Genomic DNA, 26144 nt, shown 5'->3' on the forward strand with positions numbered 1-26144 from the left:
CCATTCTTCAAAAAATGTATATAAATTTGTGTTTTACTAATTAAAGTTTAGGCCGTTAGAAAAAAACATCACTTTTTTACAAAATAGCATAATGGACGTCCGGCGATCATTGTTTTATCATTTCTAAAAATAGAATATCAACGGATTTGTAAACAAACACAATCTCTTGCGTTTAATCAGATAAGTATTGATATTTTAAGTAAATAACATTTAAAACTATATAAAATCATTACTTATTCATTAAGAAATCAATTACCGGACGACTAGAAAATCTCCTGAGGATTTGCTAGCCGTCCGGTAACCAGACGACTAGAACGCAGGCTAGGTGTCTGGTTACCAGACGGCTAGACACTTCCAAATTTTTATCACTATATTCTTTCTCTTATGATTTTGACGCGCAAAATGTCTACGTCCCCGCAAGGGGTTCAGCGGTTACGGAAGATAGATAGATAGGGGTCAGAATTTTGTTAGACCCAGGCTCTGGACATTGGATTTCTGAAACCCTGCTTGAAATGATTGGCAGGGGTATGGACCTGTCTGATATGGTAGCCTATCCGAATCCGATAGGTGAGTCACTCAAGGCATGGCAATGGGACTTCAACTAAGCAGATGACAATTTTGTAAATGCTAATCAAACCAAAAAAAAAATACAATCAATGAATAAAACTTATTTATTTTTTTCCAGGACAAGTTGTTGAAGTGGAGTCCAACTTCGCCAAGGACAAAATGGACAATGTCGATGGTTAGGTTTTCTGTTTACCTTGTTTTATTGCAGAGTGCTTATTATTGTGGTGAAAAATATACTATAAACAGAATTTAGATACGAGCATCAACAATAATTTATGCTTCTGAGACGCAGTTTTCATCATCTGTCAAAAAAGAAAACAAATGGTGCTCTCTGGGTAAAATTCTAACGGTGTCGAAATATTCTAAAGTTGTGAAAATAGCAAATTACCTATTCTTCCAAATTTCATGTCTGTTTAGGCGAATGAACATTTACTCGATCAATATGTATTTTACGTAAGTGTACGTATATACTAACTGTTTCTTTATTAATGTAATGTTTAAGTTTTTTTAGGTATTAAATATTTATTTTTATTTATTTGGACCTGTTTTATTATTCGGATAAAACATTCTGGATACTTCCCTCCTCCATATAATGGCCAGCTTCAACTGACTGAAGACTGTTGCAGAGTTGTGCATAACAGAGACAAATTCAGATCGAAAGTGTTATCTGCGAAGCACATAGCTCTTGTGTGGGCATATATGGCCCAAAAAGTGCAGTAGAACAAAATCCCCTGCGGACAAAACTCCAAAACCCCCTTGGCTCATTTTTGCATAGGCATACAAAACCCCCGTTATCGTTTTTACAAGGAGGACAAAATCTCCTTCGCTGAATTTTACAAGGAGGACAAAAACCCCTTCACGTATTTTACAAGGAGGACAAAACCCCTTTTGCTTTTTTTCACAAGGACAAAGAAAATGCGAAGAAGGTTTTGTCCTCCTATGCAAAAATGCGTAAAGGGGGTTTTGTCCACAGGGGATTTTGTCGGAATCCCAAAGTTTGTAGTAAGGGACTATCGGGGATCTATGCACTAGAGATCTGATCTGCACAATTAAGACTGTGTAGCATTTCTTTAACATAAAAACTGAGGGCAACAAAGGTTAAAAGCCAACATGCTGCCTGCCTTTGGACCACCTGTATTTGGTTTCTTTCAATCTTTGGTTTTGAGTAATTCTGTGTTTCTGGGAAATCTACCCTTACCTTTTATCTTTTTTTTTGTATATGAGACCAGACTTTGGAGCTTTATTCAAGGTGGGGTCTGACCAGGGTCGTGTGGTCTAACCAGGGTCGTGTAAGCCATGGACTTTTAAAAGGGTTTTTGATTTAACATTATGTTCATGTAGGATTGTGAAGGAATCATGTAGTTTAATTAACTAGTTAGCTCACCTAAACTTAAGGTATTGTTGATTGTTAGTTGTTCGTCCATCATTTGCACTTTCTTAAAACATCTCCTGCTAAACCACTAAGCCATTTTCAACTAAACCACTGGAATGTTCCTTTTGTAGGCCAAGGTAGCCAGAAGGAAAACTCTCAAAAACTGCCGACCAGATTTCTTTCTAATGTTCCTTAGGAGTCTTAAAAGACATTGTGTCTGAAATCATTCATCCTCCACTTAACAAAAGTCCTTCAAGCTATGTTGATTGATTGAAAAAATGGCTGCCTTTTTGGCATCTTATACAGCTATACGAAAACTTTAAAATCCTCAATTCTGAAACCTCTGACCCAGTTTCAAAATAAATTTTTCTTGTCAGAAAATGCAGGCCCAATACTGGTCAAATTCACAGATCTATATTTTCCTTGTATAACCTGCTTCCAAAGTTGTTCAAGCAAGCTTTGAAACTCAGGTTAGCGGTGCAGGGCCGCCAGGGCTATCATGGCCATTATGTTTCTAAAAAGTTTAACTTTTTATATTAGAGATCTTCTTAAGTCAATCAGGGGTGTAAGTGTTTTAAGTTATGTAACCTATTCCAGTTATTTTTTCAAGCATTTTATAACCTGTAATAGTTATAAAATATAAGTTAACTCAGGTAAGTTATTCAAAAAAGGTCTTTTTGCTGTTCTCTCAAACTTTGAAAGTGTCCTATACAGTGAAATAAGTAGCAATCTGTGGTAAATCAAATTTTCTTTTAGTCTGACCATGACCTGATAAGCATAATGGGATGCTAAGAGTTTTATAGCTACCTTTTGCGTGAAACTTTATCAGCCTTGCGTAAAAATCTTTACTGCATAGCTGGAAAGATAAGAGTTCAAGGATTCAGGAAATAATTGCATTAGTCACATTCAAAATGTGGAATTGGCACAGGCGGGCTTTATAATATTTCATGATAACTGAAACAAGTTATGAGAATATACGCAAAAACTCAAATGGGTTATAAACTGTGATAACTTGAAACAGTTAGACCCCTGTCTGTAAGTGTTGGAAAGTATATCACAAAACTTGATTCAATAATTAAGCTCATTATGATGCTGTGCAGACAGCTTAACCCAGGTCACGAGGTCCAAGGTCAATGTCACACTTAGGTTTCAAAGATCAAATAGTTTAACTTTTTTTCCTCTCCATAATATATTATTGTCTAAACTGCTCAGAAGATTTTCATGAAACTAGCATCAGTTGTTAACCTTATCAAGACACCTGTAGAGTGCTCAATACAGGTCACTAGGTCAGATGTCAAGGTCACACTTGGAGGTCAAATGTCAAATAGCTTAAATTTGTGTACGCGCCTTATCTTCAAACTGCTGGGAATTTTCATGAAATTAGTATCAGTTATTAACCTGTTCAAGTTTACCTTCGGAGCGCATAATCTAGGTCACTAGGTCCAACGTCAAGGTCAGTTGCACTGTAGGTCACAGGCCAAATAGCTTAGCTTCGTGTCTGCTCCATATCATTTTAATAAAACACTTGCAAGATTTTTATAAAATTAGCATCAGTTGTTGGCCTCATCAAGAGGACACAGAGCGCTGCACATGACATGGGTCACAAAGTCCAATGACAAAGTCACTTTTGGAGGTTTATTTATATAATTCAATACATTATCTTACTTAATCAAGTAGTTGCTATAACTTATAAACAAAGGGACATAATTTATATATAGAAGTTTGAATAACTTGAGAAAAAGGGATGCTACTGAAATATGTTCTAATGTAGAGTAAGACTATAATTATGTCTCCCACCACACAGTGCTGTGGGAGACATATTGATTTACTCCTGTCTGTGTGTATCTGTCTGTCTGTCACAAAGCTTGTCCGGACTCTAAGTCGAACATTTCTCATCCGATCTTCACCAAACTTGAACAAAATGTGTTTGCCAATAAGTGCTCGGCCAAGTTCGATAACTAGCCAAATCGGCCCAGACACTTCGGAATTATGGCCCTTGAATTACCAAAAAAACGCTCAATTTTCTTGCGCATTTTTTACCTCAAAAGGACGCCTATACTACCTTTAAACTACTTTTAAAAGTAGTATAGGGGTTCTTTTGGTGTGAAAAAAGCGCATGTGCATGTACTCTAAGTAAACAGTATATGAGGACTGACTTACTATTTAGATGATTAGGCAGTTGCGGGAGACATGCGCTTTTCTCAAAAGCATCTCTAGTTATATACTAGTAACAGCCTATTATAGGGCATATAGGTAGGAATACAAATTTGATTTAAGAGGAAACTGACAAGTACATTTTATAATGATCAGTTTAATCCTCTTTTGTAGATATCAGCTTTGAAAAATGGAGGCAATATCAGAAAACCAGTCAGATTCTATTGAAAACTTGGACACCACAGCAGATTGTAACCATCCAAAAGAAGCCGTATCATATCCATTTATATGTGGAATCTGCTCTGAAAAATTTGACAATCTTAGGACATTTCTACGTCATTTTAGATGTCACAGTACTTTATCCAGGAATAGTTTCAATGTTTGCAGTTGCCTGTATGAAGATGATACAAATTTGGAGATCAACAGAAAAAATGAATCTTTCGAATGTAGAATTTGCAAGAGTAAATTCTCCTCAATTTGCTCTATACATAGTCATGTCTTAAATTGTTCAGCAGATGGGTCGTATATATTTGATAACACAAAGAAAATGGTGTACCCATTAAGTTTGCATTGTTCTTACTTTGAAAGCAGGGAAAATGATACGGGTGATAGTATCGAAGAAGATTATGATAATCTAACTGAGAAGGAGACAGTTGATGATAAAAGTGATGGTAGTGTTTCTGATATGATGAGCAGAGCAGAAAAAGTAGATCATATCCTAAGGACTGTATGTAAATTATATGAAAAAAGCAAAACTGAGGAAAATGTGAATGGAAGAAATATTGATGGTAAGAAAGCAGAAAAGAAGAGAGGTAGACCAAAAAAGCATCATATAACAAATGGAATACCTGAAGCAGCAAATGTTGAAACAGAGAAAAAGAAAAGAAGGAAAAGTGCTGTTAAAGATGGTAAGGAAATTGAAGAAGAAAGAACTAAAAATCAGGAAATAAAAGATCATATTGTTGTTAAAGTTGAAGTGGAAGAAAGTAATGTTTGTAAGGAAAATTCCGACAATAATAAATCAGGGAATTTCAACAATATGTGTAATATATCTGGTACACATAATGATGCAAAAGATGATGATGATGATGGTGGTGATGATGATAATGATCTGACTGATGAATATACACCAGATGAAAAAGATCTAGGCAATAAACCTGAAAGGTATAAGAAAGGTTTTGAAAAGAAAATCTCACTTAGACTTGCACAACTTGCAAAAGAACTAAATAATCATGATTTAAAAGAAAGAAGGAAGAAGTCAAAAAGTTCAACTAACAAAAGTTTGCAACCTAAAAGGAGTTGTTTACAAAAAGCAGAGGAGGAATGTCCTCACTGTGGGAAGTTCCTTAAACCATATAAATTGAAAGTTCATTTAATCAGTCATATGGAAGACCGCCCATTTCAGTGTGACTTGTGTCCAAAGTCATACAAATATCAAGGTCATCTGGAGTCCCACAAGGCATCGCATCAAGAAGTGAAACCGTTCTATTGTGAAATGTGTGGAAAGGGATATGTCACAATTACATTGTAAGTTGCTTTTAAATCACTGAGTGAGCAGCACATAGACCTGTTTGTAAGTGATTTTCCTAGTTTGCTGAAAAAGTTTCTTTGCTTGTTTTTGAACTTTTTAAAATGTAAAATAATACATAGTTTGTGGTAAAGATGTTTAGATTAGCACTTGTACAATGTCAGTTGAATGCGTCAGATAGAATAATAGTCTAAGATTACACAGATCTGTGAGATAATGTGTTTGCATGCGCAATTGTGTTTTACTTATAATTTATAAACTGTTAAGTTTTGTATCGCGTAAAATTATATCTTAAACTGCATTTTCATTGAATTATCAAAATGAGTAATCACTAAATTGACTACAGTAAGTTTGTGACTAATTAAGTTAATGTTGATCAACATGAAACGTTTTAATACAGAAGTTTTGAAGTGACATCATATCAGTTTAATGTTTCAAGAGGCCGTCATAAAGTTTAATAAAAGTCAGCATTTTATTAATTTGATTATAACCTAAGATAAATCATAATATCACTTCAGTGCTTGTAAATTTTCAAATGAAATAGATAAGATAAGAAACTACAGTACTGTTTCTTTATAAAGTCACATATGTGATTTTCACAGCTTTATTCTGGCAAAAAAGGGCCATTTGATTGTAACATGCTTGTAATTTTATTCAACATAGAGACTCATACCTTTATTTGACATTATTTTAAAGGATATTGATGTATCTTACACATGATTCCGATCAGTTATAACAAAGTTATAAGAGTAGTATCGTAACTTTTAGTACACTGCTCATAGCAGTTCCATTAATCTTTAGCCTTCTGGCAGCAAGTGATTCTGCCTTTGCGACCAGCGCAGACTATCAGACACAGACGCAGACATCTGTGCAGGCTGATCATGGTCTGCACTGTTCGCTGTTCAGTCAGCAAATTTTCAGTTAGTACGTTTTTCGAATAATATATGGTACTGCCCAAATTGAAAGATAGACCAGTCCATTTTAGAAATTTAGCAGGCTAATGAAGCTGTTCTACCATTATTTTACTTGCTATAATACCCAGATGAAGTAGTCATTTAGACTCCTGAGGTATGGTTGATGCAGTCTCTGATATATCATGTAAGAAAATCCTTTTGAAGCAAAGAATCTAACCATGTAATAAATTAATTTAAGTTTGGGAAAAAAATTAATTAAATGCAGTGATGTACTTGTGTAACTTTCTCATATTAAGTTAAGATTTAAGTGAGGAACAAGTACCTACTGTGAATATTTACTTTAACTTTGGTCAGTTATTTATAAATAAATTTATATTACAGGTTGAAGCATCATTCAATGATGCATCATTCAGACTCCAAACCTTGTGTATGTAGCATCTGTGGGGCTAGCTTCATTACCAATTATAAGTTGAAAAGGCACATGACAAAACATACAGGTAATTAATTGTATGTACAATGTGTTTAGTTTAAAAATGTACTGGCACAGTTATAGATCATTAGGTGGCTTCCCAGCTTTTGATGGTGGAGGAAGACCACATGTGCCCCTCGGCATTTTTTGGCTTGACTACTCAAAGAATAAGTAGAGCTATCCTACTCAACATGGCGTCAGCATCACACCTTGGTTAAGGTTTCCGTACCAGTCCACATTTTGAGAAAACCTTTTGAGATAAAGCTTTGAAACTTTTAACACTAAGTCTTGTGTACCATCATCAAGTCCAGTTTTAGGCAAGATTACATAACTCTTATCAATGATTTTGTCTGAATTATGGCCCCTTTTAACTTGCAAATCTTTGTTACATTTTTCGTCTAGTTCATATTTTTTGGAAACTGTTTAACATATGGCTTTGAAGCTTTTATCTCTTGTTCATTATACCCCCACCAAACATGTTTGAGGGGGGTATATAGGAGTCAGTTTTGTCACGTCCCGTCACGTCCCGTCATGTCCCAAAATCTATTATCTCAGATATTACCAAATGGATTTGATTCAAACTTAAAATATATGTTCTACCTTATCACCCACATCATGTGACACAAGGTGCATAACTCTTAACACCAAGTTTTCATGAATTATGTCCCCTTTTACTTAGAATTTAAGGTTAATTTTGTCGTATTTTCACTATATCTCAGTTATTACTAAATGGATTTGATTCAAACTTAAAATAAATGTTCCACCTCATCACCCACATCATGTGACACAAGGTGCATAACTCTGACACCATTTTTTTATGAATTATGCCCCTTTTTACTTAGAATTTAAGGTTGATTTTGATGTATTTTCACTGTATCTCAGTTACTACTGAATGGATTTGATTCAAACTTAAAATAGATGTTCCACCTCATCACCCACATCATGTGCCCACATCATGTGACACAAGGTGCATAACTCTGACACCAAGTTTTCATGAATTATGTCCCCTTTTACTTAGAATTTAAGGTTAATTTTGTTGTATTTTCACTATATTATCTCAGTTATTACTAAATGGATTTGATTCAAACTTAAAATAGTTGTTCCACCTCATCACCCAGATGATGTGACATAAGGTGCTTAACTCTGACATAAATTTTTTATGAATTATGTCCCCTTTTACTTTAAATTTAAGGTTGATTTTGATGTATTTTCACTATATCTCAATTATTACAAAATGGATTTGATTCAAACTTAAAATAGATGTTCCACCTCATCACCCACATCATGTGACACAAGTTGCATAACTCTGACACCAATTTTTCATGAATTATGCCCCTTTTTACTTAGAATTTAAGGTTAATTTTGATGTATTTTCACTATATCTCAGTTACTACTGAATGGATTTGATTCAGACTTAAAATAGATGTTCCACCTCATCACCCACATCATGTGACACAAGGTGCATAACTCTGACACTAATTTTTCATGAATTGTGTCCCCTTTTACCTAGAATTTAAGGTTAATTTTGATGTATTTTCACTATATCTCATTCTGATTGGCTTAGAGCCAAAGGGAAGTAACCTTTTTTAGCTCATCTGATTTTTTGAAAAAAAATGATGAGTTATTGTCATCACTTGAGCGGTTGTCGGCGTCAAAGCTATTGCTTTGAAACTTGGAATACTTGTTCACCATCATAAGCTGACCCTGTATAGCAAGAAACATAACTCCATCTTGCTTTTTGCAAGATTTATGACCCCTTTTGTACTTAGAAAATATCAGATTTCTTGGTTAAGTTTTATGTTTAGGTCAACTTTTCTCCTAAACTATCAAAGCTATTGCTTTGAAACTTGGAATACTTGTTCACCATCATAAGCAGACCCTGTACATCAAGAAACATAACTCCATCCTGCTTTTTGCAAGATTTATTGCCCCTTTTGGACTTAGAAAATCAGTTTTCTTGGTTAAGTTTTATGTTTAGGTCAGCTTTTATCCTAAACTATCAAAGCTATTGCTTTAAAACTTGCAACACTTGTTCACCATCATAAGTTGACCCTGTACAGCAAGAAACATAACTCCATCCTGCTTTTTGCAAGATTTATGGCCCCTTTTGGACTTAGAAAATATCAGATTTCTTGGTTAAGTTTTATGTTTAGGTCAACTTTTTCTCTTAAACTATCAAAGCTATTGCTTTGAAACTTGCAACACTTGTTGACCATCATAAGCTGACCCTGTACAGCAAGCAACATAACTCCATCCTGCTTTTTGCAATAATTATTGCCCCTTTTCGACTTAGAAAATCATTTTCTTGGTTGAGTATTATGTTTAAGTCAACTTTTCTCATAAACTGTCAAAGCTATTGCTTTAAAACTTGCAGCAGTTTTTCACCATCATAAGTGGACACTGAACATCAAGAAACGTAACTCTATCCTGCTTTTTGCAAGAATGATGGCCCTTTTTAGACTTAGAAAATCATGGGTAGGACAATATTTCTATTACACAAAAAAAATCAGATGAGCGTCAGCACCCGCAAGGCGGTGCTCTTGTTTAACTTTTGTACTTAGTTTCTTCCCCTTAAATTCCAGGAATTAGTCTATTTTTAGAAATCCTATTTTTAGATTTTTAATATTTTAGGTATTTTTCTAACTTTTTTATTATAAGTCCTATGTAAAAAGTAAAAACATTTTTCTGTGGTAACATGGGTGGGTAAGACACTTTTTTGTACTCACTTTTAGTGTATCTCTTATATTAGAGATTTAATATATTTACTAGTATTACTATACTAGTATTATACTAGTATTACTTATATGTGGAAGCCAAGGATGAAGTACTCCAAAGTATTTTTAAGATTCCTTATGGTTGCCATTCTTCTGTGACAAGACCGTATGGTGGGGGTATGAGTCACTCCTGTGACAGTTCTAGTTATAACAGTCTCTATCTCTAGGCAAGAGTACATAATTCTGTCAACTATATTGGCTGAATTATAGCTCGTTTTGAACTTGGAAATTGGTTCAGTTTTCGTAATAGTCCATGATTGTCAAAACTATTTGACTTGTGGCTTTGAAACTTTGAGCTCTTGTTTATCATCAAAGTCTCCATCTGTAAGCAAGAGTAAATAACTCTGTCAACTATTTTGGCTGAATTATGGTCCTTTTTGGACTTGGAAGTCAGTTCAGTTTTCATACAAGTCCAAATTTTGTCAAACTTTGACCACTTATTGACCATCAAAGTCTACATATGTAGGCAAGACAGGAGTGTTCATTGGATAGTCCCCTTTCAGATTCCTTCAAGTCTAGGGCATCCATGCTGAATTCTAATTTCTTGTTGCCATGGTAACTGAAAGGAAAAATATCAAAAATCTTCCTCTTAAGACACTGCTTGCCCGCTTTAAATATTATTTCACAGAAACTTTCGTTTAGTGACCCTTTGCAAAATGCATTTAATTTATTCTGTTTTGTTAAAAAACATGGCCTCCATATGGTTGCTAGTTTTCCTTGTATGGCTCTGTGGAAAACTGTGAAAATATTTTTCTCTGAAACAACTTGCCCGATTTCAAAATAATTTCAAAGCATTGTTCCTTTGGTGATCCTCTACCAGATTCCTTCATATTGTAATGATTTTCTAAAACGCCAGGTGGGAGGAGGGGAGCAAGTTTTTTCTGTATGGCTATATTGAAATCTTCAAGAAATCACTGACCCGATTTCAACAGTTTCACAGTAGCGTTCCTATGGTAACCCCCTACAGTGGAAAATATCCATTCAGAAAGAAATTCAAAATTAAAACTGATATGTTTAAATATCTAAAAAGTTTGTATCACCATTGTTAGAGTTCTTTTAAATAATGTATAAATTAAATGATATTGTCTTGTATTTAAGAGAAATAAAGGAAAAATCTGGTTACAGAAAAGGTTGGTCAAACAGTATAGAGGTTGCAGTACAACTTAAATATTGTTGGGGATAAACATAACTATGACATGTGTCTATCTTTTGCTGATAGCTTTTTGTTACATTTTCTGAACATTTTCCTAGGTGAGAAGTCTGTACAGTGTGACTTGTGTGGAATGGGATTTTCAACACGCTACAATCTCAGTGTGCATATACAGGGTGTACACAAAAGGGAAAATCGGTTTGCTTGTCAGCAGTGTGGCAAACAATTCATGACAAACTATCAGCTCAAAGTTCATACAATGAAGCATTCAGGTATTGTTTCTGTGTTTTTATAGAAAATACTTTCATGTTGTTACGAGTTCGATGGTAGAATTTATAATTCAGTTGGAGCAGGGGTGTAATTTTTTTTTCACCACCCACCCTGTAGGACTAGTAGCCAGTATAATCTACTCGCCCGTAGTGAAGTCTCACTTGCCCCAATGAAATTACTTTCGTCAGCTGAAATAAAATTTCTTTTGTCTGCCCACCTGTCTCTACAGATATCAAATGTGACACAGTACGAGATATGAGCCGTTGAATAAGGTACATTTTTTGTAACTCCAATGATGATAAAATATCTTCATGTCCGGGCTGGCTTACAGGTATTTATTGTAAAGATTATGACTAAAAAACTGACTGTGAATCACAGTCTTGTTAAAACGGACAAACTAAAGGTACCTGTGCAATTGAATTTTAAAATGTCTTCCAACTTAAATATTACATGTATTATCATTTTTCACGAGAACATATGAAGGAGTCAGTGGTAACTCCCACCCAATCCTTGGTGTTCTTTTATAAACGTATATATATATCACATTTAAAACACGTTTTAGAAAGTACCCTGCTTTAGTCAGCATTCTGCCATTTTAGGTCACCTGAACCAAAGGTTCAGTGTGAGCTATTGTGATGAGACTGTGTCTGTCTGTCATCCATTGCCTGGTGTTGGCTTTTCACCTTTAAACGAATTCTTCTCATGAACTGTGTGATGGATGATCATTGTTTGGTCCTCTTTCAGTTTTGTTCAAATGGTTCTGCTTGACTGATTTTAGGGGCCACCAGGGCTGAAAATAGAAAAACCTTTAATTTACTTCTTCTCCTAAACCGCTTGATAGGTCATCAACAAACTTAGTCTGTAAGGTCCTCTCTCAACTTTATTCAAATGGTTCTGCTTGACTGACATAAGGGGCCACCAGAGCGGAAAATACAAAAACCTTTAATTGACTTCTTCTCCTAAACCGCTTGATGGATCATCAACAAACTTGGCCTCCCTAGCATCCTTATAAGGTCCTCTCTCAAGTTTGTTCAAATGGTTCTACTTGACTGATTTTAGGGGCTGCCAGCACTAAAAACAGAAAAAAAAACTTTCATATTAAAATCGTCATTCAGTGTTTCATACATAAATCAAACATCAAATAGTCATTTATAGGTGAGTGACTTAAGGCCATTGTGGCCCTCTTTGTTATCTCTAGATACAACAGCATTTATATACTCCATGAAATTTTGTACTTTTCAACCTGGGCCCGTATTCATAAAGCTCCTAAGGAAAATACTTAGGAAAATTGTTAACTTTGTAAAATTTCCTGAACAATATAGCACGAAAGAAAAGTGTAGACTTTGTAAGATTTATTGATAATCTTAATTACTATGCCAGACTGTATGTGACAATATTGTTAGACATTCCAACTATCTCAACGATTGTCCACAAAATGCTTTGGAACTTTTCACTTAGTTAGTCCCTTAGGGAAAATTTTCCTTTAGAAGCTTTATGAATACCAGCCCTGATCTTCATAATTTATAAGTCATTGTTAGTTTAAAACTAAGCTCACTTTTAGTTTTATGTCTAAGAAGGCTTAAAAACATACCATTTTATAAAATAATACAAATATAAAATGTTATTACAAAAATTATTTAAGAAAACTTTGTAACATAATTATATTACAAAATGATCCCATCTAAATTGACATGTTACATTTGTCTTCATAGGTGAAAGGCCATACAAGTGCGCTCTTTGTAGAGCTGAATATATAGAACGTAAAGAACTGAGACGTCATTTGAAGAAAGTACACAATCTACCATTGGAGGAGAGCACCAATGCACTATCAGGTAAAAATCACTGTGTTATGTATGCATTTTGTTACCCTGCTTTGTTTCCTTTCGTTTACTTACACATTGAACCCCCAGAGTTAAAAATAGAAAAATCTTTAGACATCACCTCCTAAACCACTGCTCCTGTTTTAGAATATTTCTTAGGAATGTCCTTGTATGAAGATCATTGGGTCGTCCTCTATCAACATTATTGAAATTGCTTTGATTTGTCAAAAACATGGATTTTGAAATAAGTTTTACCCTTTTGTATGCATATGTACCTATGGTAACCCTTTACTTACAATGTTCAGATTATTTAGATAACTCCAAAACATGGCTGCCAGCCCTGAAAATAGAAAAAGCTTCAAACAGCATCTCCTCCTAACATTTGGTTTGATTAGAAAATAAATTTACAGGAAATTTTCAAGGGTGACCCTTTCCCAAGATTGTTTAATGTTTTTGTCCAAAAAAAATGGCCACCATGTAGCTTGTTATTTCCCCTATATTAATCTTTTTGTCAGAAACTGCTAGCCCGATTTCAGAATTTCATAGGAATGCTTTTCTGCTGGCTGCTAGTTTCCCTATATATTGTATAGAAACCTTAAAAAATCTTCTTGTCAAAAACTGTTGGCCCTATTTTGAAATAATTTCAAGGAAATGTTCCTTCAATAAAAAACACAAGGCTGCTAGGTAGGGAAAATGTCTACTGAAATTGTAAAAAGCCATATAGGCTAATCAGGCTGAGTTTTGACCTTGAACATTTTGCAAAAGAAAATAAAATTACACTGTGCGAAAGAACATGATCGCAATAACTTTCTACAAAAAGTTGCATAAAATCGACCTTGCAATTTTAACAAAAACAAACTTGAAAATTCTGCCAAACATGAGATTTGCCGATGGCCAAACGCGAACACCATACTAGTGTGTTTCAGTAAGCGCGTGGGGAAAAATGACGTCATACGATAACTTCCGCACCGCCATATTTTCAATTCCAAAGATGTAAACAAAATTGCGCAGGCAGTTTGGTGCTTTAAACAGAGAAAGTTTAAGCTGTAAGTTGTTTTTATATATTAAAAACTTGTTTATGTGAATAAAAAGAGCTGCATAGATATTGACAACTGCCTAAAATTCTTGTATCGGTTTAAAATCAATCGTATGACCTAGAGGTCAATGGGTATGATTATCACATGGTGTCATTGCAATTTGTATAATTATTTTTTAAACAACGAGAATATATAAAAGTTTAGAACGATCAATGTTGATATTTTAATTTGAAATTATTAGAAAAGAGCCGAAATTTGAAAAAATGCATTCTTTTAACAAGAGTTTTGTCCGAAAAATAAATGTACGGAAGCGGATAAGGGCCATTTTACAGATGAAACAAATTTATAATTTATTGAATCAAGTGCCACGTGGATCGAATTTACTTGATTTTCTGCATGTTTTCGACAAGGTATTTGTATAAATAATATTTTTGTGAGTTTGTACTGACTGATTTGATTTAAACTTACTGTTTTTTCTCATTTAAGATGACAACTTGAGCCGGTTGTGTCTCGTCAGAGTATCTGGTGCCCATTAACTGTATCTACTAATGACTGGTTAGCGCTTGCAAATGAATGTAAGTTTACGTCGAAATAGAATGTACAATTTATAACTGTGAAATTCTTTGAATTTCGGTATATTTAATTACATTTAAGAAAAAAAAGTAAATATAATTTTTCTCTACGCAGACTGTATAAGACTGAATGAAAGTTTTTAAAGGAAGTTTTAGATAAAACTATAATTGTGATAAATTGCAGCATATTACTCAATAATAAGATATGGAACGGACAATATGCATTTTATTTTACAGTTAGACACGTTGATCCTGTGTGACAGATATGTTGTAGAGGGAAGATTGCGGTACTGCTTATAACGAAATTGTTTGAACACGTCCATTGAAAAGATAGGCGGTGCACATTATATTAAATCTAGGTAATTTCACACAAGTTTCTTGTTCATATACAACATGTTGATTCTGGATAGAGCATTAACACTGATTTATCTATTTCGGCGTAGCTAATTTAATACCCGAGTACAATCTAAAATACATTAATGTGATAAACAGTGTAACCTCTCAAGAGCAAAAGCAGTGTGTGTATGAAAATATACTTCTGTTCGTTTTTATACTGAAGGTGTTCAGAAAAACATGTTACAAAACATTGGTATATTTTAATTTACAGCTAGACACGTTGATCATGTGAGACAGATATGCTGCAGAGGGAAGATTGATGACAACGAAATTGTTTGAAAACATCCATTGAAAAGATAGGCAGTGCACATTATATTACATCTAGGTAATTCAGTTACTACATGTTGATTCTGGATAGAGTATTAACACTGATTTATCTATATCTGTGTAGCTAATTTAATACCTAAGTACAATCGAAAAATACATTAAAATGTATAAACAATCTAAAATACATTAATGTGATAAACAGTGTAACCTCACAGGAGCGAAGCAGTGTGTGTATGAAAATATACTTCTGTACGTTTTGTACTAATGAGTTCAGTAAAAAACATGTTACACCACAATGGTATATTTTATTTTACAGTTATGCATGCTGACTCTGTGTGACTGACATGCTGAAGTCGGAAAATCAGACGAGTGTGTTTGAGTACATTGTCCCATATGTCCCTCTGAACGATTTGCACAATGCTATAAAGTTAACTAGGTAATAACACAATGTTTCAGGAATGTAGTTTTTTCTGGAGAAATAACCTATGGATGAACTATAAAATATGTTCATCTGGCACTAAGAATTTATATGAAGCTGTCTTTGTTCTGTCCGATTGTTTGCTCATTATAGGTGTTGTTAGCAGATATTATGTAATTACACAAATACACATTTATTTAAAGCTGTATGTAAATCCGTGCAACACCCCCAGTTTAAAGGTGTATTTATCTAAGACCAAATTTGTTCGTATTTCAAAACGTGAACAACTACTTCATTTAGTTCATGTAATCATTAATTAACACGTTTTTGTGTATTAACAGTACTATAAATTAGATTTAAGTACACATAGTATGTATGTATGGATAAACACAGTATAGATTTGTTCTACCACTAGAAATTTGGCTCTTTAACAATCTTTCCTGCATGACATTTAATCATGAATGTACCTCTTTATGCAAACTTACTTTATAATGTCTCCCACCACAAAGTTGTGTGGCAGACATATTGATTTACTCCTGTCTGTCTGTCTGTCTGTGTGCACACATGTCTGTCTGTCTGTCACAAAGCTTGTCCGCACTCTAAGTCGAACATTTCTCATCCGATCTTCACCAAACTTGAACAAACTGTGTGTTGCCAGTAAGTGCTCGGCCAAGTTCGATAACTAGCCAAATCGGCCCAGACACTTGGGAATTATGGCCCTTGAAACTTGTTTTTTTTATAATCAAAGCACTGAAAGTCTGATAAGGCAGTTATGTTATAATCAAAGCACTGAAAGTCTGATAAAGCAGTTTTGGGAGACATGCGCTTTTCTCAAAAGCAGCTCTAGTATATATAGTTGAGTTAAATACATCTGATCAGGAAAATACATACATTTGAAGAAAATATATACAATAAAATATTTTAGTGAAAGATGGCCAATGGTTATCTTTAAATGGGTTTATACTATTTCTCTTTTTCAGTAATTGACAAAGAACTATGGAAGAGTGTCCTATTTGCAAAGGGCAATTGGAAGATGGACAACCAGTTGTATGTCTCCGACAGAAGGGGAGCGACGGAATCAATAATGCAAGCATAGCAAGAGGAACTAACATATTTACATGTATAGGACAATATGTACACGTGCATTGTCGCCGTGACTATATACATATTCGAAACTCTTTGACAAACAGTGATATAAATAATAATCATGTTACATCTAGGTCTTTACGTTCAGAAGATTCATTTGATTTTAAAACAAAATGTCTTTTTTGTACAAAAAATGCTAAAGTATGTGCGAACAAACGTGGGTATGATGTTTTTCCTGTTCGTAGTTTCGAATTTCAGAAAACTGTACACAAATTATGTAATGAAAGAAAGGACGAGTGGGCAGTCAACGTATTAAGCAGACTTTCCCTTGCGATAGACCTTCCAGCAGCTGAAGCAGTTTACCATCAGACGTGCAATGTCAACTTCAGGACAGGTAGGCAAATTCCTAAATGTTTTCAAGACACAGAAGCAGCCACAGTCAAGAAAAGCCCAATAAGGCGTGGTAATGAAGAGCAGGCATCTGCCTTTGCTGCAGTCATTGATTTTATTGAAAATGCAGATGACGCTGTAGCTGTTAACGATTTGGTAAAGGTGATGTCAGATATATGTGGTGATAAGGCATACAGCTGTAAACACATGAAAGCAAAAATACTGGAACACTTCGGGAACTCTATCTTAATAAGCACGTTAGATGGTAAATGTGATATTGTGAGTCTAAAACAAACTGCAGCCTCTATCATGCATAAATTTTACAAGCGTTCCAAATCTGTGTCTGCTGATGAAGAAAAGAAGATTATCATCGCAACTGCTGCTAAACTGATAAAACATGATATTTCAATGATGGAATCATCAAAGACATTTTATCCGTCTTTTTCAGCAGTATCATCCGTTGAAGAAAATACAAATTTTCTTCCTGTTAGTTTACAATACTTCATGGAGAAAATAGTTGGTGGTAAGGATAACAGTATAAAAACCGCAGCGATTGGTCAAGCAATTGTACAAGCATGCAGACCCAAAGGAATTATAGCTCCTCTGCAGGTCGGTCTAGGAATACAACTCCATCACCATTTTGGATCTAAATTCTTGATTGATACATTAAGTAGTTTGGGATTTAGCTCTTCTTACTGGGAAGTTCAAAAGTTTGAATCCAACGCAGCTGCTGCATTAAACACGTCTTTGCCTAGTTTTTTCCCGGGCTGTTTTCTCCAGTTTGTAGCTGATAATGTCGACCACAATATCAGAACATTAGATGGTCATAACACATTCCACGGAATGGGAATTATTGCATGTTCAACTCCAGGATCATCTGTACATATACAAATTCCAAGATGTGACATATCATCAAATGAGCTTTCAGCCCTTGGTAAAATTGATATCAAGTACTTTAAAGGCCCAGAAGGCGATTTCTCTGTTGATGAATTTTTGAAATTAGATGTAAATTGCGACAACGACAAAACTGGCTCATTATTTGATACTTTCACAAATGTCATATGGCCATTTCGGCGTTCTAGACCAAGCTGGTCAGGGTTTATGCAAATGTTTGAATCATCTGGAGACAAGACGTACCAAAGCAAGTCTAGTATAACATTTATGCCAATGATAGACATGAGTCCAAGCGATGATTCGTGTATATATTCAACACTGCACTTTGTGTGCGATCAGTCTGCTAAGTATGGAGTTACTCCCATTTTAACATTTGACCAACCGTTGTTTCAGAAAGCAACTTATATCATCAATTGTCAAAACGAAAAAAGTCCTTTGCGAAAACTAGTGCTGCGTTTAGGGGGATTTCACACAGAAATGAGCTTTCTTGGAAGCATTGGACACTTGATGGCCGGATCTGGTTTACAGGAATTATTGGAGGTTATATATGCTCCAAACGCTGTGGTTCACATGATGTCAGGAAAAGCTACTGCAAGGGCTTTAAGAGGTCATTTCTTAGTGAACACCGCACTTCATGCATTGATTGTTTCCAAACTCTTTGGAATAGAATTGACATCAACGCCTTTAGAAGACCAAGAGCCATCTATCGACATAGGAAATACAGAGCATGGATCATTAGAAACATATGATGCCATAATTGAAACAAATCAAAGGAATGGTGACCAGACACTTTTAAATGATATTGCTGTGCTATATGACAAGCTTGAGAAAGAAGAACTAGATGTTCCGTCAATTACTCAGAACATTGCAGTTCAAAGTGTAGCTGGTATTCTTTGTGAAGAAAGAAAGAAATTAGAAATAAGTCGCACAGCAAAACTGTGGTTCATGTACATAGATATGATTTCCATACTTCAGCAGTTCATTCGAGCAGAGAGGACTGGCGATTGGATACTTCACTTGTCAACACTAAAGAAAATGCTTCCATATTTTGCTGCTTCAGGTCATAATTTATACCTGAAATCTGCTTATATTTATCTGCAGAATATGCTGAAACTAGAAAAAGAACACCCGGATGTTTATTTGGATTTCCAATCTGGTAGTCATGTAATAAGAAGATCAAACAGATATTGGGCGGGCCTCTCTAGTGACTTAGTAATCGAACAGGTTCTAATGAGATCAGTGAAATCGACAGGTGGATTAACACGCGGAAGGGGAATGACTGAAATGCAAAGGACACAGTGGCTTCTTTCAATGCCAGCAAGTGCAGAAATGAACAATGCCATGCAAGAATTCTGCGAAACTGTTTACAAAACGAATGCACAACACAAGGATGTAGGTAAATCCCGTTTGCTGAGAGACGAGAAAGATACAAGTATATTGCTTGATTTTCTTCAGGAACGAAATCCGTTTGAAGACTCGGACACATCGTTACGTAATATTGAAACTGGGGTCTCTGCTGATGTTACTGTAAATGTAGACGATGCACATACCATAGGACACGCAATAATGGAACAAATGGTTGGAAAAGTTATAGACCAATACTCGTTTAAACGATCTCTACAAGCTGTAACGCTCAGTGCAAAGACATCACCAAAAGTTACCGACGAAATCGTAAATATAGACCCTCAATTACTTTTCCAGCGTTTGACTACAGCCGCCAGCAGATACGTAGATAATATTGCTGATATTTTTCAGTATGAGCTATGTGGCGTTCCGTCTGGATTGTTTGACAACACTGGATTACCACGAGAACCCCAAAAGTCAAATCTAGCAGAGTCAATATGGAAATTTGGTGATTGCGAAAAAAATACAGATGAAGCATGTGAATTCCATTATGTCATAGACGGGGGATCCTTACTGCAGAAAATTCCCTGGCAGAAAAATAGTTCCTTCGGTGCAATATTTGCACAGTATAGTGACTACTTGCTCCAGAAATATACAAATCCAACAGTTGTATTTGATGGATACTCCAGTGGTCCAAACACAAAAGATGTGACACACCTACGACGAACAAAGGGAGTAGTTGGAACACGAGTGAAGTTTTCTAAGGACACACCATTCAAATCAAACAAAGAGGCATTTCTAAGAAATACCGAAAACAAGCAAAATTTTCTATTGCTCCTCGGTGGTTTTCTGTCTGAAAATGGCATAAAAGTAATACATGCATCAGGAGATGCTGACTGTCTCATAGTACAAACGGCAATAACTTCTGCTATCAATCATGACACTTTTGTCATTGGGGAGGACACAGATTTGTTGGTGCTACTTTGCTATCATGTAGGTAAGGCATGTAAAAAGGTGTACTTTAGATCAGATTCGAGACAGAAAAAAAACAAAACTAAAGTATGGGATATACACAAAACACAAGAAGTACTTGGAATGGAATTGTGTAGTATATTGCCATTCATACATGCACTAACAGGATGCGACACAACATCTAGAATATATGGAATAGGGAAAGGAACCGCATTGAAAGCATTCAGTTCTAAAGCATACTTACGAGAAATCGCAGGAAACTTCATGAAAGCGCTGACGAAAGACGAGATATCTGAAACGGGTGAACAAGCTTTGATTTGCCTTTTTGGAGGTTTGCCAGAAGACAACCTAAATATTTTACGCTTTAAAACGTTTGCAACCAAGGTAATGACAAGTACATCATGTGTACAAGTCTACACCCTGCCACCTACAACAGCTGCAGCAGTATACCATAGCTACCGAGTACACATACAAACACAGACTTGGATTGGAAATGACACACTAAACCCACTAGACTGGGGTTGGGAGATGATCAATAGCAAGTTGCTACCAAAAAAAACAGACCTACCACCAGCACCGGAATCATTGCTTCAGATTATTCGTTGTAACTGCAAAACGAATTGTGATTCAAGACGATGCAGTTGCAGGAAACATGGACTGCAGTGTTCAGCTGGTTGTGGTGACTGTAGAGGTACAAACTGCACTAACTCTCCTACAACAGCAGACATTGATATAGAAGACTATGAATAGGCTTTCCTGTTTTTGAGACGTAAAAAACAAACGAGGGAATCAGTATGAAATATTTATTTAAAATTTATCAAATAGTATGCTGAAAATGTTTTCATCATCTTCTAAATAACATATATGCACAATATTTGATGTGTTGTGCACTTTGTATTTAATCAGAATTATTGCTGATGGAATGCAGCTATGATTAAATAAATATTGTCATGATTGTTAATGGTACGTTAGCATTATGTACCCTTTAGATGAGAAAATATGACATTGTTTCATAAGTATTTTAAGTGGGTGGGGTACAATATAGACCCCTTGATCAAATTAAATTGTTTAACATTAAAGGAATAGCAGTATCTTAATTTGGACAATGCTGCAGATATTGTTTAACGTTTGTTAGAATTGATGTACTAATGTTTTGTAATGTTAAATCTGAGATTATTTTCATACATGTATTTGTACTTTATTTAAGTGTAAACAGCAGGCTTAAGTATATTTAAATCTAATTAGTCAATACTTTCACTTTAGCAATTCCTTTAAACGTTTAAAGACGTAGTATATATCATCTTGACACACTGTGATAATGTTCATATCCATTGTACTGTTACTGATAAATATTACATCTTTTGAATGAATGTAAATCTGCTTTAGACAAGATAAAACATTATTTTACATGAAAAACTCGCTACCTTGTACAAAATTATCTGCATAACTGTGTATGCCAGAAATAATGAAATACATTTCATTAAACTGTTTTCCAGTCTTTCAAACTGATTCTTGTTTTAAATAATTATAGATGTCTAAATAATAAAAAAAGAAATTGATATTCTAAGTTTTATATCTATACTGTGCATTATAACAAAGTGGGTGGGGTATTTTAACCCCTGTTTAAAAAGAAAAACAATATATATATTACAATAAATTAAGGTAATCAAAGAAGGAAATGTTGTTTAAAGCTAATCTGAATGGCCATTTGCCCTTGAATATGGAAAAAAATGACGTTAACAGGGCTAACAATTGTAGATTTAGTAAAATTCAGTATAGCACAGCTTTTTATGTTTGAATTTTGGTATGAGTGTTCGGGGACCATTTTACAAGGTTTGGGCACTTGCCATGACGTGCAACTTTTAGTTGGTGAAAAAAGAGATATTTCCCATGTCAAAACTACTTGAAACATTTCTTTTGCATGTACTTCAAGGTTAGGCCCTTTTTAAGGCTAGCCTGATTAGCCTATATATTCACTTTTTTTTTTAAATGGCTGCTAGAAATGGGTCTAGTTTTTGGAAAACTTTAAAACTCTTCTTTCATGAATTTGCAGGCCTGTTTTCAAAATTATGTAGTAGAATCTTTTGTTATTATAGCCTGTTTGAACTTTGAGCGATGTAGGGTCATCATGACCTTCTTTTTTAACTTCTATCACAATAGCAAGACCACAATGAATGCTTTCAAAAGTTTTGTAGGTTAGCTGGGCTAATTGGTTGATGGCAAATTTTATGGAGAATATAGAAATAATTCTTTCCCACATGTAAAGTTTAATATAGTATAGAAACAGTACGAGAGCAAAGCAAAATTGCACACTGTTCAAAAGAAGATTGAGACAAAACAATCTAACTTTGTAGGAAAATTTTGAAGGTGAATAATTAGTTAGAAAGCAATATTGACAAACTTGCAAAGTGAAAGGCTCTGCTCCATTTTTGCAGGGTTTTTTATTAAATGATCTAGAAATAGAATAATTTCTGCTTGATTAACAGCATATGTCTTTCAGAGTTGCTGGAGGGATACGATGCAACAAAAGCAGCTTCAACAAAAGTTGGCCATCAGATCTCATCATTCACAGGTCAAGTCTACAATCAGATATTTGAGCAGGCAGAAGCTACTACAGCCTCGGATTACATATCAGCGGGCAGCGAGAATGCATTTACTTACACTACGGGAGACGAGTGTAGTTCATCACCTTATTATCCCGTTATCAAAAACACCAGTGTGAAAGTGCTCCCAGCGAGGGACTATCAGATGGGGTACCCGAATACTCACGATTACCATTATGATAATTCAGCGGAGGATCTTGCTGTACCATTGACGGTTCAGGAAATACATGATAATTCTAGATACCATACTTCCATAAATGAGCATTGTGCTGCAAAGGATTTATCTAAACACAGGGATGAAAAAGCGAATTTAAATGGTACTACACAGCATGATATGGGTGCAAATAAACATCTGGCAAAACATGGTAAAGAAGGAACAGTCGGGTCATGTGAAAAAATTGATCCAAATTTTACAGTTCTGTGATGTTCTGTTGTTGTCTTCTTTATGTTGTTAAGTTATGAAACTAAATACTTGTTAAAATTTCTGAATGTAACTTTGTTGGCATTAGATATTTATGCCGCCTTCAGAGAAGATGGGGTATAGTATTTTGCTCAATCGGTCCGTCTGTTTGTAGACTATTTGGTTTCCTCTCAATTACTAGAGAATGCTTGGGTCAGCAGAGGATGATTGCCTCTGGTCAGTAGATAATCCTTTATGTTTGGGGTCAGTAGGTCAAAGGTCAAGGCCACAATGACCTTGAGACCGAGAACAGTTTCCCCTAAATAACTATAGAATGCTTTGGCTTGCAGTTATCAGACTTCATAGGGTAATTGCCACTGATTACAATGTAGTATATGACTCCTATTGTTAGTAGCTTAAAGGTCAAGGTCACACTATCCTCAAGAGTGAAAATCCTTCGGCCTAATACCTTTAAACTTCAAAGGTCAAGGTCACATTGACCACTAGACTTAAAACATTTCAGCTTAATAACTGAAGAATGCTTGTGCCTTTTAACTTTATAGAATTACTCTTTTTGATCAGCAAATTAAAGGTCAAGATAAACAACATAATTACATACCCATTATTGGTGGGTTGAGGGCATATGTGCTTTACAAACTGCTCTCCTTTACATTTGACTTATTTTTATACTGAAAATTTTATTTATGAACATCAAATGCCTTTCAAATAGTTTAACCAACTAACTCATTAGGTATATATCCATTAGGACAAGGTTTTATTATTTTGGAGGTACAGCTTGTGTTTCATAGCACATTCATTTTTCAGTGGTTTTCATGAAGATACATACACAGTGATTATGCTACTGTAAGAGCAGTCAGATGGTGGACTGCGGGCAGAGGGAGCATAAAATTGTTGATTTGTTTGCCATCTGTCCTTAAATCTTTATCTAAATTACTCCCATAGTTTTTAAGGGATTTGGACCAAACTTACACATAAATATAAAGTGAACTAAATATTGTAAGAATATGAAAGTTCCTTGCTCAGTTTATAGCAGCTCGAAATTTTATAGAAGGCATAATGACTCTTTTTACGGTTCAGAAAACTAACAGAACATATCACTATGTAATGAACTCTATTATACCGCCAGATCATACATGTACCATGTCTAGTTTAGGTGTAAAAGCTGTTTTAGTTTTGCAATCCTTTTCTCTAGAGCTTTGATATTTGGCATGTGATATAAGGGTTTAACTCTCTTTAACCATACTTGTCCAAATTATTGCCCTAAGGTAAAAAAACTGGCCATGCCCCTTTGTGTGACATAGGCTTTTATGTAAAAAACCTTGAAAATCAATAATAGCTAGAGCCTTTATATTTGGTGTGTGATATCGGATTTCATTTGTAATTTGTACCATAATTGTTCAAATTATTGCCCTAGGTTCAAAAATTTGTGTGACATGTATATAATATACTGTAAAAGCACATATTTTTGCGGGGTCAAAATTCCAAGAATTCGAAAATATGAGTATGTTCGCGAGGTTTAATATTCACGTTGTAAAAAAAGTATCCTACTTGAATTTGAATTATACTAATGGTGAATATTTACGCGATGATTAATTTTCACGAGATGTAGGATCTCGCGAATATAGCGAAAATTAAACCCTCGCGAAAATTTCTGCTTTTACAGTAGGCTAACATAGAAGAAACCTAACTCTGTACTTATACAAACACACTTGAAGCCTTGTACACAGGTGAGCACTTTAGGGTCAATGACTCTTGTTTTCAAGTAGGGGCACTAGGGACTTCTTCGAGGCAGGAAGAGCTTAAAAGGGAAATACTATTAAAGGTACAGCCTGAGATATCATCATCAAACTTGGTCTACAGCATCATTAGAAGGTCCTTTATTCATTTTGTTCAAATTGGGGCATTTGGCCGTTTTAGGGCCACTTGATGCCTTGAAACAACTTTTTCTCATGAAGCTATTAATGCATCTTCCATCAAATCTGGTGTGGAGCATTATAAAGTCCACTTTTTTGGCTCATCTTGTGAAATTTATGATCGTTTGTTGTCTGCTGTCCATCGTCTTTTGTTCACTTTCTGTAATGAACATCTCCTAAGCTGCCAAATGTCACAGGAATGTTCCTTGTGGGGTTCCCCTTCAGATTCTTTCAAACCTAGGCCATCCATGCAGAATTCTGGTTGGCATGGCATCCTTAAGGAAACTTTGAAAATCTTCTCCTCAGAAACTGAACGCCTGATTTTGGATTAATTTTTCAAAAATGTTCCTTTGGTGACAATATACCAAAGTCCTTGAAATGATTTTTTCTTTAAAACACATGGCTGCCATGGGTCAGGGCTAGTTTCCCCAATTTTGCTATATACTAGTAGTAAATTTGGAAAATCTTAGAAATGGCTGGCACAATTTCAAAATTATTTCACTGCAATTTTCATTGAGTGGCTCTACCAAATTCATTCAATGGCCCTTGTTCCACTTTAAAGCTGTCAAATAGCCTTTGTTTTGCGTAGAACAGGGAAGGGCAAAAATCCAGATATTTGAAATATTGTTCCTTATTATCGGAAATTCGTTATTATAATGTTTTGTTTGTTTTATGTATTTTTTCATTAAATAAAGACTTTGTCTTACCATGAATGTGTCTAATCTGAAGATTGTTTGTATGTCTAATATAATTGTTTGTTAGGTTTTGAATTTCATGAGTAATTTAAGATGAAATTAATAAAATAGTTTGAAA

At 34.9% G+C, this 26144-nt stretch overlaps 3 protein-coding genes across 4 annotated transcripts in view; 2 read left to right on the top strand and 1 right to left on the bottom strand.

Annotated features, from left to right (window-relative positions):
* LOC123532473 (autophagy-related protein 9A-like) overlaps positions 1-906 on the bottom strand; it is a 34666-nt gene extending 33760 nt beyond the window's left edge. Inside the window, exon 1 of the mRNA XM_045313920.2 lies at positions 761-906. The gene's annotated coding sequence lies outside the window, so the exon portion shown is untranslated. The remainder of the gene's footprint in view (positions 1-760) is intronic.
* LOC123532474 (zinc finger protein 112-like) lies at positions 903-26144 on the top strand. 2 transcript variants are annotated; one of them, XM_045313924.2, is made up of 6 exons: positions 903-1020; positions 4268-5620; positions 6917-7032; positions 11030-11200; positions 12911-13030; positions 22895-26144. In XM_045313924.2, the coding sequence occupies exons 2-6, from the start codon at positions 4284-4286 to the stop codon at positions 23419-23421; spliced, it is 2271 nt and encodes a 756-aa protein (XP_045169859.2). In that variant the 5' UTR covers positions 903-1020; positions 4268-4283; the 3' UTR covers positions 23422-26144. The 2 variants fall into 2 exon arrangements, with proteins under 2 accessions (XP_045169859.2, XP_045169858.2); XM_045313923.2 differs by having other exon boundaries at positions 908-1026.
* LOC123533634 (uncharacterized) lies at positions 13067-22873 on the top strand. The gene is made up of 6 exons (XM_053517175.1): positions 13067-14064; positions 14542-14630; positions 14865-14986; positions 15235-15348; positions 15607-15726; positions 16689-22873. The coding sequence occupies exon 6, from the start codon at positions 16705-16707 to the stop codon at positions 21142-21144; it is 4440 nt and encodes a 1479-aa protein (XP_053373150.1). The 5' UTR covers positions 13067-14064; positions 14542-14630; positions 14865-14986; positions 15235-15348; positions 15607-15726; positions 16689-16704; the 3' UTR covers positions 21145-22873.

This window comes from Mercenaria mercenaria, chromosome 11 (assembly GCF_021730395.1).
Source record: "Mercenaria mercenaria strain notata chromosome 11, MADL_Memer_1, whole genome shotgun sequence".
NCBI classification, from domain to species: Eukaryota; Metazoa; Mollusca; class Bivalvia; order Venerida; family Veneridae; genus Mercenaria; species Mercenaria mercenaria.